Source organism: Solanum dulcamara, chromosome 1 (assembly GCF_947179165.1).
Source record: "Solanum dulcamara chromosome 1, daSolDulc1.2, whole genome shotgun sequence".
Lineage (NCBI taxonomy): Eukaryota > Viridiplantae > Streptophyta > Magnoliopsida > Solanales > Solanaceae > Solanum > Solanum dulcamara.
Window position 1 is genome coordinate 6,090,560 of NC_077237.1, and position 17,871 is coordinate 6,108,430.

Genomic DNA, 17,871 nt, shown 5'->3' on the forward strand with positions numbered 1-17,871 from the left:
CTATGTTGGCACATAGTTAATGAGACAAGGGGTTGCTACTAGAATTTTCTTACCGAATCTCACCTCAATGACCCATTCGGTGCTAAGTCAATCCCACAGAATAGTTTAATACTTCAAAATAATCATAGCGTATAGCATGAGAATTCAAAACATCATATTCGGTAGAATAGCTCATTAAAACATTTGGTGATTCAAATATGCAAGAATTATCCTTATAGCATAAAGAATCCATCAGTCATAGCATTTCATCATTCTTTTATTTTATAAGACTCCTTTTTATCATAAACATTGCTTTCATAAACATTCATTTGGAGTCAGAGCTTTTAAGTCAAACTTCATTGAAAACATAGTAAAACTAGGTGGGTTCAAATCACTTCAACTTGTAAATATGTATGTAAATAAATATGCATAAATACTTTGAAATCCATTAATTAAAAATCATGCTTTAAATAACCCACTGTGAATTTCAAAAACCTTTAAAGAGATAAATAGAGAAATTACTTGCAAACCATCAATTCATACATATGAAATCATGTTGCATCAAAATAGACCAATAATCATTAGTTTAACCATTATTCATGCTATTAAGTAAAAAATAAGAATTACCCATAAGAAAATATTACTTGAAATCAAGAGATTTAATTGAAAGAGTTTTTGGACTATATGGGTGGAAGAACCCATGGATAAACACTACATAACTTAAAGTAAAACTTAAAGAAAATAAACATAATTTATCATATAATCAAAATACTTAAGGCATGAGAGTGGAAGGAATACTCTCATTGAAGCCTTACATACCTGGAATCTGAAGCGTTACTCAGAATCGAAGGATTTAACACTATTGAATCCTAGCCTTTTCTCCTCGCCAGAGCATTTTGTGTACTATCCGGAGTATATGAATCACCAGAATAGTATTTCTAAACTACTAAGAACTAAAACTATATTTTGAGAATGAGTAAAGAAGTGTATAGAGAGAAGGGTTGCTTGAGAAAACTTAATGAACACAATGATGAAATAAGGTGGGTATTTATAGGTGTGAAAGAGGGACCTAACAATAATTAAAATAATTATAAAGAAAAATATAAAAATTTAATAGAAGATTGTGATGTCATGGGTGATGTCAAATGGAGGACTATTGATGTCATAGATGATGCCAAATGGATCTAAATCTTTCCATGGTTGGTGAGATGAACTTTTTTTTAACGGAATACCATTTTTTGGAGCTACATTTGAATAAGATACTTCCTTATTAGGATTTAGTGTCTTCGTATGATTTTTTTTTCTAGAAGTCTAATTTCATATCGTTCAAGAATCAACCAATTTGGAGCATCCTATAGTGAGATATGATGTTTCTTCTACAAATGCTCCATTTTGTCACAACATTATATCTTGCAAAAATCAATTTATTTAACCTACTTAACCTCCGAAACTTAAAATATGGTCTTCACAAAAGTTATAGGTGATGATGTTGGGGTTATTCATAAATTTGAATCACCTAATTTGGATCATCATATGAAAACTTATGTCCAACATACAGAAGCTGTACCATTTTCATCGACAATTGGAATACCATATACAACGTTTTTAGGGGGTGTTGCAACTGGCCTGTTTTGTGATGAACCTTTTCTTGATGATATGATGTGGACTATTATGGGTAATTTGTGATTGATTAACATAATTGGATCGGGTGTCATGTTCCAACACATAATTGAATCGAGTGTCACGTTCCGACACATAATTAAATTGGATGTCACGTTCCAACACACATTTGGACCGGGTGTCTCATTCCTATGCAAATCTTGGATCGGGTGTCACGTTCCGACACAAATTAAGTATTTGCAGGTCCCATGAAAAGGCCCTTATATGAAGTTATATGATATTGTGGTATTTGAACGGTGGTCTTGCGGAGTACTGATTGACATGGAAATAATTAAACTCACTCTGTTGAGTTTACTTATCTATGATCCGCTTACTGGCTAGCCACGTGATCCTATCAGTACACTATTGATTTTGCGTACTGATACTACACTTTCTCTATCTTTGTTGAGTACATGATATATTCAGCCGACTACTGAGAGATCTCGCTTAGAGGAGTGACAATTGTTTAAGTTCAAGGGTGAGCTGTTTCTTTCAGGCTGCAGTGGACTCTCTTACTTCTAGTCCATCTTTCGGGATTTAGATGTTTAACTCTGGTTTACTTTCTTTATTTGGGATTGCATTCCCTTTTCCTAGACTTGTTAGTTGTTAGAGTTTTGGTACGATTGACTTTCAATTCCTAGGGTATTTTCCGCTTGTTTAAATTGTTGCCTACACTTTCATGAGTTTATGGGGACTCAAGTTTATTTCGCTAGTTAAGACTGCTTCCGCATCTTTATCTTGTTGTATCGTCTGTATTGTTAATTGTTGGGCTATTATAATGGTTCTCCCACCCGAGGATTTGTATGAGCGCCAGCCACGATAGGTCAGGATCATGACAAGGGGCTAGCTCGTAACATGATTTTTCATTTTCAGCGACTCCAACAGGACTTATATATGGTATATTTCCATTTTTAGGAACTCAAATTTAAGAAATCTAAATATAGATGGAGTCCAATCACAAATCATATTAGTTATTGGACAAGCTATTAAAAGCTGTAATCTTTTTCCTAAATTGTTCACTTTCTTTATATATACATATTTATTTATTTTGTTAGTGAATCTGGCTGACATTATTTAGTGTAAACCTAGTAAACTTTTTTGGACCTGTACTCCAATAACTGGGAATATATATCCAGATGATTTTTGTCTGGAATTTATCCATTTAATACACAGGAACCAATGCATGTGATCTAAAATTATATGGAACCAATTGGACGTTTTGGGTTGTTAGAATATATTCCTCTCGATTCTAAATACTAGTCATTTTGACAAACTGAATATATATTAAAGTATTTGTTATTTATAAAAAATAGTAATCAAGAAGCATCAAAATATTTTTCAAATCCACCCTCATTGTGTTAAATACAAATACACTTATTTGGAAATTCCCTTGAGCAAGTTTTTGGGAGCTTTTTCTTTTTCTTAAAGTAATGATTGAGTTGATGGCAACCTATGGATAAAAATTTTATGTCAAATTTAATTATGTTATGAAATTTTAATTGTATAGAGCTTAACAACGTAAAGAAGACATTATAAAAAAAAATAAGAATGAGTTATAAATAATTTCTTGTTGATTTTATTTAACGATAAATTATAGAAAAAAATCTTGTTAAATATAGTATAGACTATCAAGATTTTGAAATTTCAAAATAATGATTAATTCTTTTCCCAAAAATTTCAACCTCGACATTATTAGTTGTTGTTATCATACATATCTATCTATCTCTTATCTATTTTGTCCAAATCATTACTTTCCACTATAATATAGTAACTTTTGCCATCTACGAGTTGGCACAATTTGATGAATTTCAAATTATTGCTTAAGATTTGTTTTTGTATGTCAAGTAGACATTTGTGACATGGGTGAAGTTAGTCAAAGTATCGACCATGTCATAGAAAGGGCATTTTTACTTCTTATAATAATTTATTATTTCGAAATTCACTTTTGGATTAATCTAATTTTGTGTTCCGTGAGAATATAAAAAATAATCAAAACATTCTTTGTTAGGAACCTTTTCATTTTCAATAATTGAATTTAAGATTTTCGATTAAGAATAATTTTTTTATTCAATTGGTGTGATGTCATTCCTTTGTGATAAGAAAATGTATTAGTTTAGATGAAAACTTGCAACTCCAAACAAATTATAAGAGTTTTCGAAAGTTCAAAAACTAAGTATGACATATATTTTTTTTTAAAAAAAAAACTCAAAGTAGTGAAATGTCAGTGTCTAAATGACGGGGGTGGGGGGGTGTTGTGGAGAGAAACGTTATAATTAAAATGCAGAAAATGTAACAACTTGTAACTTAAAATATTCATTTTTTGGTGTAAAAGGAGCTACAAGTTGTAATTAAATGACATAGGTGATGATGAAAAAAAGGATAAAAATAAATTAGTAACAAAAAAGTGACAGTATATCCACTATGACCAAATGAAAATATGGATGAAAGGGTAATATATATATGTCTATTTGAACTAAGATTTTTAAATTTTAAAGTATCAATATTTAATGTTAGTAATGATTTTGAATTTATTTTTTATATATATCGAGTAAATTTCTTATTTATATAACTAGAAGGTTTAAAATGAAGCTACTGGTTCAAACAATTGAATACATACATCGACTTCTAGGTTCATTTATATTGATATAGACAGACGAGCTATTTTTACTTGAAAAGAGTTAAATTAACACACATATATATAAAGAAGGAGAATGAAGGACAACAAGATCCAAGTTGATCATTATTTTTTTATAATCATAAAAAAAATCTAAAAGGGCAAGATATCAACAAAAAGATAAGTGGCATAAAGAGCAAATAATTGTCAATTTAGATAAGTTTACATGAACTAATCAATGATGTCCATTTTACCTTTTTCTAGTCCCCTAAATATCTTGTCTATCCGAATTTGGTGTAATTTTATATTTTATTTTAGTTTTCTTTATTAGTATCATATATTATTATATTGATGTTAAGTGTAATGATATCAAAAGGACAAGGATAAAGTAATATATATTTTCCCCTATTTTAATTTGACTATCTGATTTAAATTTGACATAAAATTTAATAAAATTTTTATAATTTTAAATTAAAAATATGTAAAATATCTTTTCATCTAGTATTTTTAAACATGTCATATGAAAAAGTAGAATTAAAAAATGTCAGAAAAAAGATATTATTTTAAAAATAGATTATAAAAGAAAACAAGATAAATAAATTAAAGCAGATAAATATTTTGTAAGAGAAAAGACAAAGTACAATTTCTTGTATCTTATTAAGTGATTTCATAGTGTGATAATCATTCTACACTGTCAATCTAGTTTTTGTTTTTGGGTAAAATTCTTATTTTTTATAAGAAATACTGAATTTGCAGCTTGACACATGTTCCAATCAATGCTCCTAATCAAGAGTAAAAATTCATTGTTCACACTAAATCAATAAATATATGATATTTATTTATAATAATCGTTATGCAGGCAACATGAAAATATTTTTACGATCAGATCACTTTAAAAATAGTTAATCCTTCACAATTATATTGACGGATAGTGACAAAAAATTAGTAAATACCTACTCTAACAAATTAAACTACTCTAATAATGTTAAAAAGTATTTATTGTGTCGATACTATAGTCGATACAACTTTTTGATGAAGAGAAGGAAAAAAAAAATGAAAATGATAATGGGGTCTTCTTTTTATTTTTTATTTATTGATTTGAAATCCAATGGGGCTATAACCTTTATTTGGTTCCCATGTATAAGAAATGACTATAATCTAACTTTTAAATGAATTTAGTGAGTACCACTAACTTTGGGACACTTATGATAGATGAACTGAATTATAAAAATAGTTAGCTTTAAGCAAATTGCAAGAAAGACTTTTTTTCCCTAGTTAATGCAAATGGTGTAGATAAGTTTTTTTTTTATAATGGAATTGACATTCTATTTGGGGTAATGGCCCCTCCCACTAATCATATTGCTACAATATCTAATGATTTGGTAAAGAGATAATCACCATGATTATTAATCTAAATAACCGCCCAACTAATCTTTTAAATTAAAAGCTGATAATATGCGTTACTCGCTCCAAGCCGAGTCAGTGTTCTGATCGGTTTGGTTGATCATCTGATTCTTATTCCATCCGTTAGATTTATATATAACTGTTCTTCTATTTATTATTTTCTAGAACCTCAAGAACTTGAAGAAAACAGAATCCAATAACAATGAACAGAAAAATAGAAGAGGAATTAACTATGTAGGAGAAAATGAATTTATGCCATTAGAGAGAAATTTGAGTAACTGTATTTACAAGGGTTAAGCTAGAATGTTCCTACCCTCCTCTATATATACATGAGCTAATCTTGTACCTAACTTGACAGATGTACACTAGTTACTTAACTAATTGACTAACCACTAATTAGTTACAACTAACCATTAGTTACAATAAACAAATAACAACCTTCTAACTAACTAGTCATGTCACAACTCCTACTTCATCACTCCCCCTCAAGCTGGTAGGTAAAAAATATCTAATACTCCCAGCTTGGATTGTTGGATTCTATGTGCTTTGTTCTTTCATGATATACTGGATTTGCTACTATCTATAGTGCAACTTTACTGTCATAAAAAAACTCTACTAGCATTTCCAACTCTTTACCCAATTCTTTATACAATCCAACAAACCATATTATTTCAGAAACAGTAGAAGCCATGCTCTTATACTCTGACTCTATTGAGCTCCTTGAGATGGTTGTTTTCTTCTTTGACTTCTAAGAAATAAAGAATTCACCATGTTTGATCAAGAAACATGTAACTGATCTTCTAGTATTTGGGCATGATGCCCAATCAACATCACAATATCCTGTCAACTTATTCTTATTTCTGCTACTCATCAAAATTCCCATAGCAGGCTTCCTCTTTATGTATCTTACTATCTTCAATGTTGCTTCCATATAAGATCTTTTTGGCTTTTTTAAAAATTGACTCAAGGTTTGAACTGCAAAACAAACATCCGGCCTAGTCAGTGTTAGGTATAGTAATCTTCCAATTAATCTCTAATATGATCTTATGTCCTCCAATATTGGATCATTTATTGTTCCAGTTGCTTCATCCACTTTTGTGGTTGTCAGCTTAATATTGGTGTCCAGTGGTGTACGTGATGGTTTAGCTCCAGTAAGACCTACTTCTTCAATCATTTTCAAAGCATACTTCCTTTGGTTCATCAATATTCCCTTTTCTGATCTGCTGAATTCAATTCCTAGGAAGTACTTCAGAGTTTTCAGATTCTTGATCTTGAACTTAATATGCAGTTCTTTCTTGGTTTGCTCAATCAGACCCAAATCATTGCCAGCTATCAACATATCATCAACATATACCAGAATCACCAAAATCTTTCCATGTTTTCTCTTGATAAACAATGAATGATCTAAACCACTTTGGACATAACCAAAAGTAAGCAAGGCATCAGTAAGCTTCACATTCCACTGTCTGCTGGCTTATTTAAGGCCATATAGGGATTTGACTAGCCTACACACTAAGCCTTGTGACTCTCTCTGGCTAGAAAATCCCTCAGGCAGGGACATGTACACCTCATCATATAAATCACCCTGTAAAAAATATTATACACATCTATTTGATGAATGTGCCAAGCAGAAGTAGTTACTATAGATAACACACTTCTCACTGTGACAATCTTCACAACAGGAGAAAAAGTATTCAAGTAGTCAAGTCCCTTCCTTTGGTTATAGCCTTTTGCAATCAGTCTTGCCTTATATCTTTCAATTTGACCATTAGCTTTGAATTTCACTTTGTACACCCATCTACAACCAATATGATGTTTACATGGAGGAAAAGGGACTAACTTCCAAGTATGATTTTCTTCAAGGGCCTTAATCTCCTCTTTCATAGCTTGGATCCATTATGGATCTGAAAAAGCTTTATGATAGGATTTTGGTTCAGTAACACAAGAGAAAATAGTTAAGTACTCCTGGTATGAAAGAAATATGTTAGCATGACTCAGCACATGAGAAAGAGGATTTGGGGTTTTCGCTGCAACACTATTGGAAACATAGTCTGTCATCCAAGTAGGCTGCTTTCTTTGTCTGGAAGAAGTCCTAACAGCTGGTACCTCAATGGTAGGTACAATATCAAGGACAACAGGATTAACAGGAACTTCATCAACATTAGTGCCTTCATCAGGAGAAGAATTCAAGAAGACTGGATCAGTAGGTTCCTCATCAGGGAAAGAAGCATGTGGCTCAGATATAAAAGGGTCTGTAGAGGTATTTAAGAATATAGGACCAGTGTGTGTCTATCTACTAAAGGAAAAAATATTTTCTTTGAAAAACATATCTCTGAATAATAAAAAAGAGTGAGTGACCAAGCTATATAATACATAACCCTTAGTCACTGAAGAATACCCCATATGAACTGCAGGCATAGCTCTTGGTTCAAACTTATCACCTGAAGGCAACCTCTTAGCATAGCACAAACATCCCAAAGTTCTGAGATGATTAATAGAACCTCTGTGATCATGAAATACCTCAAATGATGTTTTGCCTTTTAAGGAAACTGAAGTAATCCATTCATCATGTAAACAACCCCTAAAATACAATGTCCCCAGAACTTAAAAAGGAATAGCTCCTTGAAATCTGATTGCCCTAGCCAACTCCAAAATATATCTATGCTTTCTCTCAACAACTTCATTCTATTGAGGAGTGTAGACACAACTTCTTTGATGCATTATACCATTGTCTAAAAACAATTGTGCACATTTTGAATTAACAAACTCAGATCCATTGTCTGACCTGAATATCTTAATGGTCGTATTGAAGTGAGTTTTGATCAGTTGTATAAAGTTTCGAAGCACTACTATAACATCACTTTTAAGTTTGAGCAAATATATTCAAGTCATACGTGAATGATCATCAACAGTAAAAAATAATCTATATCCATCAATAGTTTGAACATGAAAAGGACCCCATACATCTAAATGTATCAAATAAAAAATAGTAGAAGACTTGGTGTCACTAACAGGAAAAGACATTCTAGTGTGTTTAGCAAGAGGACATAATTTACACTTATCTAAAACTTGTTTGCAATCAGTATGATCAATATCTAGTAGCTTCTGCATTGCAAGTATGATCAATATCTAGTAGCTTCTGCATTGCACCAACAGAAGAATGATCCATCTTTCTGTGCCACAACATGACATCTACTTTATTCTTTGTAGTAATCAACCCTCTGATCAGTTGCTGCTTATCTTGTTTTCCTTTTATTCTGTGCTTCAACAAATAAAGGCTTTCTTTTTCTCTACTAATCTCCAACACCTTCCCACTTGAGAGGTCCTGGAATATGCAGAATTCAGGAAATAAAATTGACTGAGCAACACAACTTCCTGATTATCTTGGCTATTGACAATAGGTTATACCTAAAGTCAGGTATATAAAACACATTACTTATAGTCTGGCCATTAATTATTTTGCAACTACCAGTGTGAGTTACATTTACTACTTCACCATTAGGTAGATGAACCTGTTTATCATTAATAACAGTATGTTCCTCTTGTAACAACTCTTTATTAGATGTCATATGATTTGTAGCTCCGCTTTCTACTATCCATTCCTCTCTTTTATCTTTTACACAAAATACAGAAACAATACCTTATTCCCCATTTACAGTCACATTGGATGCAAGAATATTACCTTCAATTTTAGGAGGTTCTGCAATTGACAATTTTTCCATGCTTGTTGATGAGGTTTCCCCTTGCTGCTCCTTGTCTAAGAACTGCATCAATCGATTGTAGTGATAAGGATCTTCTATCAACTTCATTAACTAATTGTAATTACCTTGAGAATTGTGAGGTGTGCTGCCTCTGGTTCCTTCTAGCAATTTAGAGACCTCTTCCTTCACATTATACTCTCTTTCTCTAGGTTCTTCTCTTCTTACTTGGTATCCATTGTTTCTAGGATCTCCATCACGTGTATGAGGAGTATTGTTATTGCCTGGTTTCTTTTTAAATTTGTAATCTGGAGGATAGCCATGCAACCTATAGCGATCCATCTTTAAATGACCTTTCAACTTGCAATAAACACTTTGCACATTTATGTTCTTCTTAAATCTATTAAAATTTCCTCATCGGCTTGTTATGTGAGTTGTTATTTCCTCAATCATAGATGATCCAGCCACATTGGCCATAAATCTTTGACTTTCTCGTTCAATCATCATAGAATAGGCTTGGTTAATAGATGGAATTGGAACTAACATCAAAATCTGACTCCTAGGCTGTTCATGTGATTCATTTAATCCCATTAGAAATTGCAGCAACTTTTGTCTCTTCATAAACTCCTCGAAATCGCATGATTTCTCGCAATTGCATCCAGGAAAAGGGGCTAATCTATCAAATTCAGCCCACAACAAACGTAACTTTGTAAAATACTCAGAAATGCTACTCGTACCTTGAGTTGTGGTTGCAATTTTCCTGTGCAGTTGGAGGATCCTGGAGCCATTAATCTTATCAAAACTCTCTTTCAGATCATTCTATACAAAGCTTGCATCAAAAGAATACACAATTCCACTTAGTAATTCTTTTGATACACAATTCATGATCCACGATAGAATTATCGCATTGCATCGTTCCCATAGATTTGTCAAGTTTGTACCAAAATTAGCCTTCTTACATGTTCCATTGATGAATCCCAACTTGTTGCGTCCAAGTATGACGATTCTCATCGAACGACTCCAAACTGAGTAATTCTCAGATTCTGTCAATTGAATAGAAATCAATACCACTCCGGAAGTGTCTGTCGTATTCAGATACAACTGATGATTATGACTCAGCTTTTCTGGCAGCTCATTATCTAGAACGTTCGCCATTGTTCCTCTCACTGATTTTGATAATTCCATTCTTCAAACAGCTCAATCTAGACCATATCAATAGCCAAATGCTCTGATACCTTGAAGAAAACAGAATCCAATAACAATGAACAGAAAAACAGAAGAGGAGAAGAGAAATTAACTATGTATGAGAAAATGAATTTCTGTCATTGGAGAGAAATTTGAGTAACTGTATTTACAAGGGTTAAGCTAGAATGTTCCTATCCTCCTCTATATGTACACGAGCTAATCTTGTACCTAACTTGACAACTGTACACTAGCTACTTAACTAATGGACTAACCACTAATTAGTTACAACTAACCATTAGTTACAATAAACAAATAACAACCTTCTAATTAACTAGTCATGTCACAGCTCCTACTTCATCAGAACTATCCCCCGCCCCGCATGGCTTTGCCCTTGGATTTGTTAACCAACCTAACATGTTCAGGTCGAGGCCCTCGACGAATATTAATCAGTTAGGTAAAGATCCCATGAATTCATTTCTCCACATATTTAGGAGTAAGATTATGATTTGTATATAAGCCCATCATTTGTTTTCTTTTGTTAATGAGTGTGTTAAGTTTCTTTAGGCCCATGTTTGGGTTATATTTGGCCCATCTTTATATTAATTTGTCTCCAAATTTTTCCGGGAATTTTCACGGGGTGTTCTTTTGAAAAGTTGATATTTTATTTTGACTTAGTCAGAAAAGTGTGCATATATATATATATATATATATATATATATATATATATATATAATTTTATTTTTATTTTTTTGCCACGAATTTCTCCTCTTTCATTTGCGTGTGTTGGTTTAATTGACATTATTTACATAAGAAGACAAAGTGCGTTCTATTGATTTTTAAAAGTTTAAGTAATATCGAACAATTGAAAATTAATGAAATCGGATTAAAATAAGTTATGATGATCGCTAGAATTTTGACCACAAATTATTAAGATTTCAATCACAAATAGTAAAATAATCCTGACGATTCATTACGACCTTGGGACAATCACTGTAACTTGCCGTTAAAAGTTAATATCTTGACTTGGTCAGCTTTGACTTTGTTCTCTGAAAAGGAAACAAATATAGAAAAGAAATGTCTAGTTAGTCTTTTTCTAATTACTTGAACAGCTTTGACTAATTTGTTATCATAGTTCATTAGTTTGTTTGTCATGTTTAATCAACTACACGTTTAGGAAGGGGACGTAAATCGATTTGGGCCTAATTCAAATTTAAAAACTAACTTAAGATAGAAAGATTATTCAAAATCATATAAAAATGACCAATCATTTTATTAATTATCCATGTGAGATTTTTCATTCTTTAATATCCTACCTCACGTTCTGAAGTGAACATCTAAAGCGTCTAACATTGCCTAAGATAGATCATGTTTCGATACCATGAAAAAAAAATTCAATAAAAAAATTAGCATAATACAGTTATAAGGTCATTTCAAGCTAGTGCTACATACATGAGCTTTTTGTAACTACCATTTTTAAATATAAAATATAAAACTAGACATTAGGAACTTATTATCATAATTTAATGCTCAGAACTATTTGTATCGTCTCTTATATATCTTTTATATGGTTATAAGGAAATGATACCACAAATTGAAACTAAGTAGTTTAACTATAAATTAATATGATTAAGTCCAATATAATTTTGAAAATTAATTTGCATTGTTACAAAAAATAGTCACATAATTTAAATATGTGGTAATTCACTAATCCTTTCGTTCCAAATATTTTCATATTTCAGTTCTTGAGAGTTAATTTGACTAACTTTCAGAACTAAATTGGGTTAAATTAATTTAATATTATAAAATTAAAATTTAGATTTTTGAAAACTATAAATATTTTAAAAATTGTTAATTATTGTGACTAGTTTACAAATACCTAACAGAAAATCAAATTAAAAATCTTAAATATTACATTTTCAAATACACCATCAAAAATTAAATTAAATTCTCGAAATTTAAAAGATACCACGTAATTAAAACCAAAAGGGTATTGTTTTCTAGTATTGAAAGAAAGAATTGTTTTTCAAAAATGAAAAAATTAACCTAAACCATCAACTAATGCAATGACAAAAATAGCAATACGAAACGTGGAGTTAAAGCAAACTATCCTAATTAAATTTGGTAACTTTCTTACTTACTGAAGGAGAGAAATCAAATTCAGTCAAATATTACCTTTTCCGTACACTTCATGAAAACCTAATCCAACTTCAATTTTAGTAACATACTATCCTAATACTAGACAAATTATGTCTAATTAACACATTATATATAAACTTCATCTCATCAAACATTACATTCGATTAAATTCTACATTAAAAAAATAAGTACAAATAGAATGGCATTATCAAAATCTAAGCATATGTTAGGTTTTCGATTCCATCCAACGGATAGAGAGTTGATCAATTATTTGAAAAATTTTATGCTTCATGAAATTATGCCACCTATAGATTTTATTAAAGTAAAGGACTTATTTGGAGATTTCGAGCCATGGCAGATTATTGATGGAGAGAAAACATGTTACTTTCTTTCACGATTGACAAGATTCAAGAATTCAAAAAAGAAATTCTCAAGAACAGTTGGGAGTGGGACTTGGAGAGGCCAAACATGTGGTAAGCCAATTAAAGATTTATCAAAAAAGAATATTACAATTGGATATAAGAGAAGTTTGAGGTATGAAAGTGATATAGAAAAAGATCAAAGTGAAAAGTGGCTCATGAGAGAATATTTTTTGCCAGATGAGTATATTAAGAAAAACAACAACAAGGATATATTCGTCATTTGCAAAATCAAAGACAAGAAACAAAAACAAGAGGAAAATAATTATAAGGAGGTTATGGAGGAAGATGTTGATGAATTAATTGATCGTTTATTAGGAAGTAATGATCAAGTAATTATCAACGATGGTAACGATCAATTAGAGGTTAATTATGAAGTGATGACAAATTATGGTGCAAGTACAAGCACATTAAACAATAATGTTCAACATGAAGATTATGGAAAATTAGCTAATAATAATTATTTGGAAGGTGGTGAAATTGAGCCATTTACTGGAATTAATCCATATGAGAATTATAGCGCAGAAGCTAATAATAATTATTTGAAAGGTGGTGAAGTTGAGCAATTTAATGGAATTAATCCATACGAGAATTATAGCTATGACTCCTTAATAAATTTGATTGAATTTTAATGCTTATAGGCATGCAAATTAAATAACAATGCTATCAAGTTTTTTTTTTTTTAAGGTGATAATATATTGAATGAATGTGAACATTTTTCTTTTATAAATGAATTTGTGGTTGAGGACAAATTGTTGTAGTGCATGCTGCATGAATATATATTTTTCTTTAAATATTGAAGATATCTAATTAATACAGTTTATTCTTTTAATATATCTTGATTCTCATTATTTTGATTTTTATTTGTCTTTAATAATTTTTTTAGGTTTTCCATTTGATGTTTGGAGCCTGTGGAACCTCGATTAAATTCGAATCGCACAGTTTAGGCCCACCTCTGATTAAGAGTGAAACAGTTTCCATCACTATACCACAACTCACGTTGATATCTTTAATAGTTGGTTGTTTATAAACAATAAAATCTTATGTGGATAATTGATCAATAAAAAAAAACTCTATATACATCTTATTTTTTCGACGAATCGGGTTTGGATGAATCATTGATCCGCCCATGTACACAATTAAAAGTCCAATTACATTATTGTAAGCTTTTAAAATGTGCCACACAAATATATATACAAACACGATTAATTCTTATGTCAAATAAGAATTTTAGCAACAAATATAAATAATGAAAACTAAAATGAAATAAACTATATCATTAACCTTTGTGTTGTATACACATTAACACAAGTCAATCCAAGAGCTCCTCAATAATTTTTTTTTTATATCTTATACACACCAACAGGCAACAACTTAAAGAATCTCATATTGTCAGTATAATCTATTAGTATGTGATAAGAATTTATCTATCTTATTTTTCACGTAACTAATTTCATTTATTTGGAACCTGACGCCTTCGTGCCACCTTGCCCTTGCCCTTGCCCTTGCCCACCACTACCCCCACCCCCACCTGACATAACTTCTGGGGTTTTGATCTTAAATTTTTCAAGTTTCAATTTAGATCGATCAATATCAATTCCTCTACTCTTGCTCAAAGAGTTATCACTTGGGCTCCTTTTGAAAGAATTAATCTTGAATTTCTTTTCTTGATCCTTATTGTTTGAAAATACAACTCCAATTTTCTCAAATATAGGAATGAAATCCTCATGATGAAATGGAAATATTTTCTTGAAGAATTCTCCTCTTTTCATGTAGATATCTCTGAAGAAATCTAGCAACATTATCAATCTTGGATCAACTTTTTTTCCTGATTTCCATCTTATCATAATTGAATTTTCTTGAATATATTCAACATTTTCAACAACCCCAAAAATTGATGAAGAGGTTATAGCTTCTGATTTTTCCTTGAGATCTTCCATTAACATAAAAAGAAAGACTAAATTAAAGATGATAAAACAAGTAATGATGAAATGACTATATATAAAAATATATCTCTCTCTCTATATATATATATAATTGGAATTATAAGATATGGTAGTTGAGGCTTGGGATTTAGTTTGGAATATTTCAATTTTTTTTGTTGTAATGTTTTATATAGAGTTTTGCAAATAGGCGGTTTGCATCAAATTTGGATTGATCAATTCGTTAATGTAGCATACTTTAACGTGCTTAAATTTTGTTGGGATAAAAATAGATTGGATTGCATAAGATGAGTCAAATAAAGGTTCATGACTCAGTCGCCTAATACGATGTGTATTTATATAACTTCCTTTTTTTGGTTTTTTGAAAAAGAAAAAAATAATAGTTAATGTATTTTTCTTGGTTTATTAAATTAGTTTAAATTCTTCTAAATTAACATAAACTCAAATCTCTTAAATTCCATCATATATATTCCGAATTAGATTGCCTTTACACGCATTTGTTTCATTATTTTAATTCGTTTTGATCTAACAATTTATTGAGTCATTTTAGATTAAGGGTAAGTTTGGTAGGGATTGTTATTATTTTTTTTCATGTCCGATTAGTCAAAAAATTTGAAAAGCATTTTCTATTGGAAAATAAGTTCCTTAAAGATAGAGAAAAAAGACTTCTCCAATGAATCAGAAATAGGGAAAATAAGTTCACATGTGATATTCCACATTGACTGTGTCTTTGATCCCACCCTCTAACACACCTTATCGGCTCATCTTCACCAATAACCCCTTAGTCCCCATCCCCACCACCCAACACGCCCACCCAATCTCAACTCCAATAATATTTATCTAGATTATATATAAATATCTTTTAAATATTTTTTTTATTTATATACTAAACATAAGAAAATAAGTAAAAAAATCCACTTTAGACGAAGAATCATAATTCAACAAATTTTAAACCTAGTTGTGTATCAAGTGAGGTTTTAACAAATGAATTTATTTTGCCACCTATTTCATAGGTTTATTAAACTACTGGAAGAGATGTTCTAAGAAATTTATATGTGGAAGTCTTTTCCATGAAGCAACTCATATATAGCTGGCCTTTTATTAGTTTGATCAAATTTCATTATTTTTTTTGTTGTTGTAAATTTCCCTCAAGGTCAACTATATATATTACTCCAAAGTTAGACGTGTCACAATACATTGGTCTATTTTCAAATAAAATGAATAATTATGAAATATATTCATCTAAATTACTTTTATTTTTCTTTAAACGTCTCATTTAATTATCATGATCAAATTATTGAAATCAGTAAGGATATAATTAATTTTGAACAAGTGGGATATTTGAAACGTGTTTGCCACGGATAATTAGATCAATAAGACTTTCAATAGTCCTGTCACGCCTATTTTGAGATTAATAATTATTTTGAACTTATAAAGCTTTCTTCATTTATTAAATTATGCCTAAGATAAGATTTGATTTGATTAGCATGCAATATAATGATGGATAGCACATCATTGGAGATTTTCAGATGCATTATGATTGTCCACTCGTCCAATATAGAAAAATTGAATATCTTCATGCTCAACGGTGAAATCAGAAATTTTATTATATATATATATTACTTTAAAAGTATGAACTTTCTAATTTAAAAATTAAATTACTAAAATATTCTTTTTTATTAATCTAAATAATAATAATTAAAACCTAGCGCCTAATGAAGAGAATCCTAGCGCCTATTGAAGAGAAGCCAACGATTTGTGCCAGTGTTCACCACTTCATTCCATCGTTTTGAAGAATACCCATATATTTCTAAACAAAAACTACATACGTTGGAGAGATATTATCTTATTTTCAACACTACCTTTTTTCATAAGGTGCATGTTTGATTTTCTCTGTTTGTGTCTTTATTTTTGTTAGACCAGAAACTGGTTTTGAGTTTTTTTTATTTCCATCCTCTTTGTAGTTAGCGTTTTCTTGTGAAAAGATGCCTTATTTAAAATTAATGACAAATCACACGCGCATTTGAAGTTCGTTTGTTATATCATTTTTCATTTCTATAGTAGTTTATGGTGTATGTGTTCTGATCTGCTCTATTTTCTTATGCTATCGTTTGTAATTTAATCGTCTAAAGACTATATATACTAAATAATTTTTATGGTATAAAACGGATGCGGTTTCTCTGCAGCTTAACAATAGTTATGGTTTTTACTCAGGATGATGTTGAGCGATCTCCATGTAAAGTCGGTCATATCTCTTTATGAATATTCATGAGTTTATGAAATTTTTGAGATCTCGATCTCTTTATGAATACCCAAAAGTTATGAGATATTCTAGATGGCTCTTCAAAAAATTAAATATATTACTATTTATATAAGCATGAGTCCCACAAAATTTCGATGTCTACGATCATCAACACTCAAACTTCTCTTCTTGTTGTTGTTTTTGGGTTTTCAACTTCTTCTTTCTTATACCAACATCAACACTTCCCTTCATGTATTTGGGTAATTTAATTAGTTTGTTTGTTCCTACATACTATAATATTAGGAGGGATTGAAATTAAAAAAGATGTATTCTTCCTAAATGTGTTGATGAACTTGACAAGCAAATTATTAACAAAGATGATTAATAGTCTACTTTGTAGGATTATATGGGAGATATATGTTGTCATTCAGTACTTTAAATTAACAAATAAGAGGTCGAAAAATATCCTTAACATCAAAATGACAAACAACTTTTCACAAGAAATAAATTTATATTTTCATATCATAATATCCCGTGAGTTATGTCATAAAAGACGTGTAGGGCTCATAATTTATTGATCGAAAAATAATTT

At 30.6% G+C, this 17,871-nt stretch overlaps 1 protein-coding gene across 1 annotated transcript; it reads left to right on the plus strand.

The window, feature by feature from the left end:
* Window positions 1–12,822: 12,822 nt before the first annotated feature.
* Window positions 12,823–13,784, plus strand: LOC129886401 (NAC transcription factor 32-like). The gene has a single exon (XM_055961075.1). It carries the CDS (start codon window positions 12,875–12,877, stop codon window positions 13,724–13,726), a length of 852 nt encoding a protein of 283 aa, XP_055817050.1. The 5' UTR covers window positions 12,823–12,874; the 3' UTR covers window positions 13,727–13,784.
* The last annotated feature ends 4,087 nt before the right edge of the window (window positions 13,785–17,871 follow it).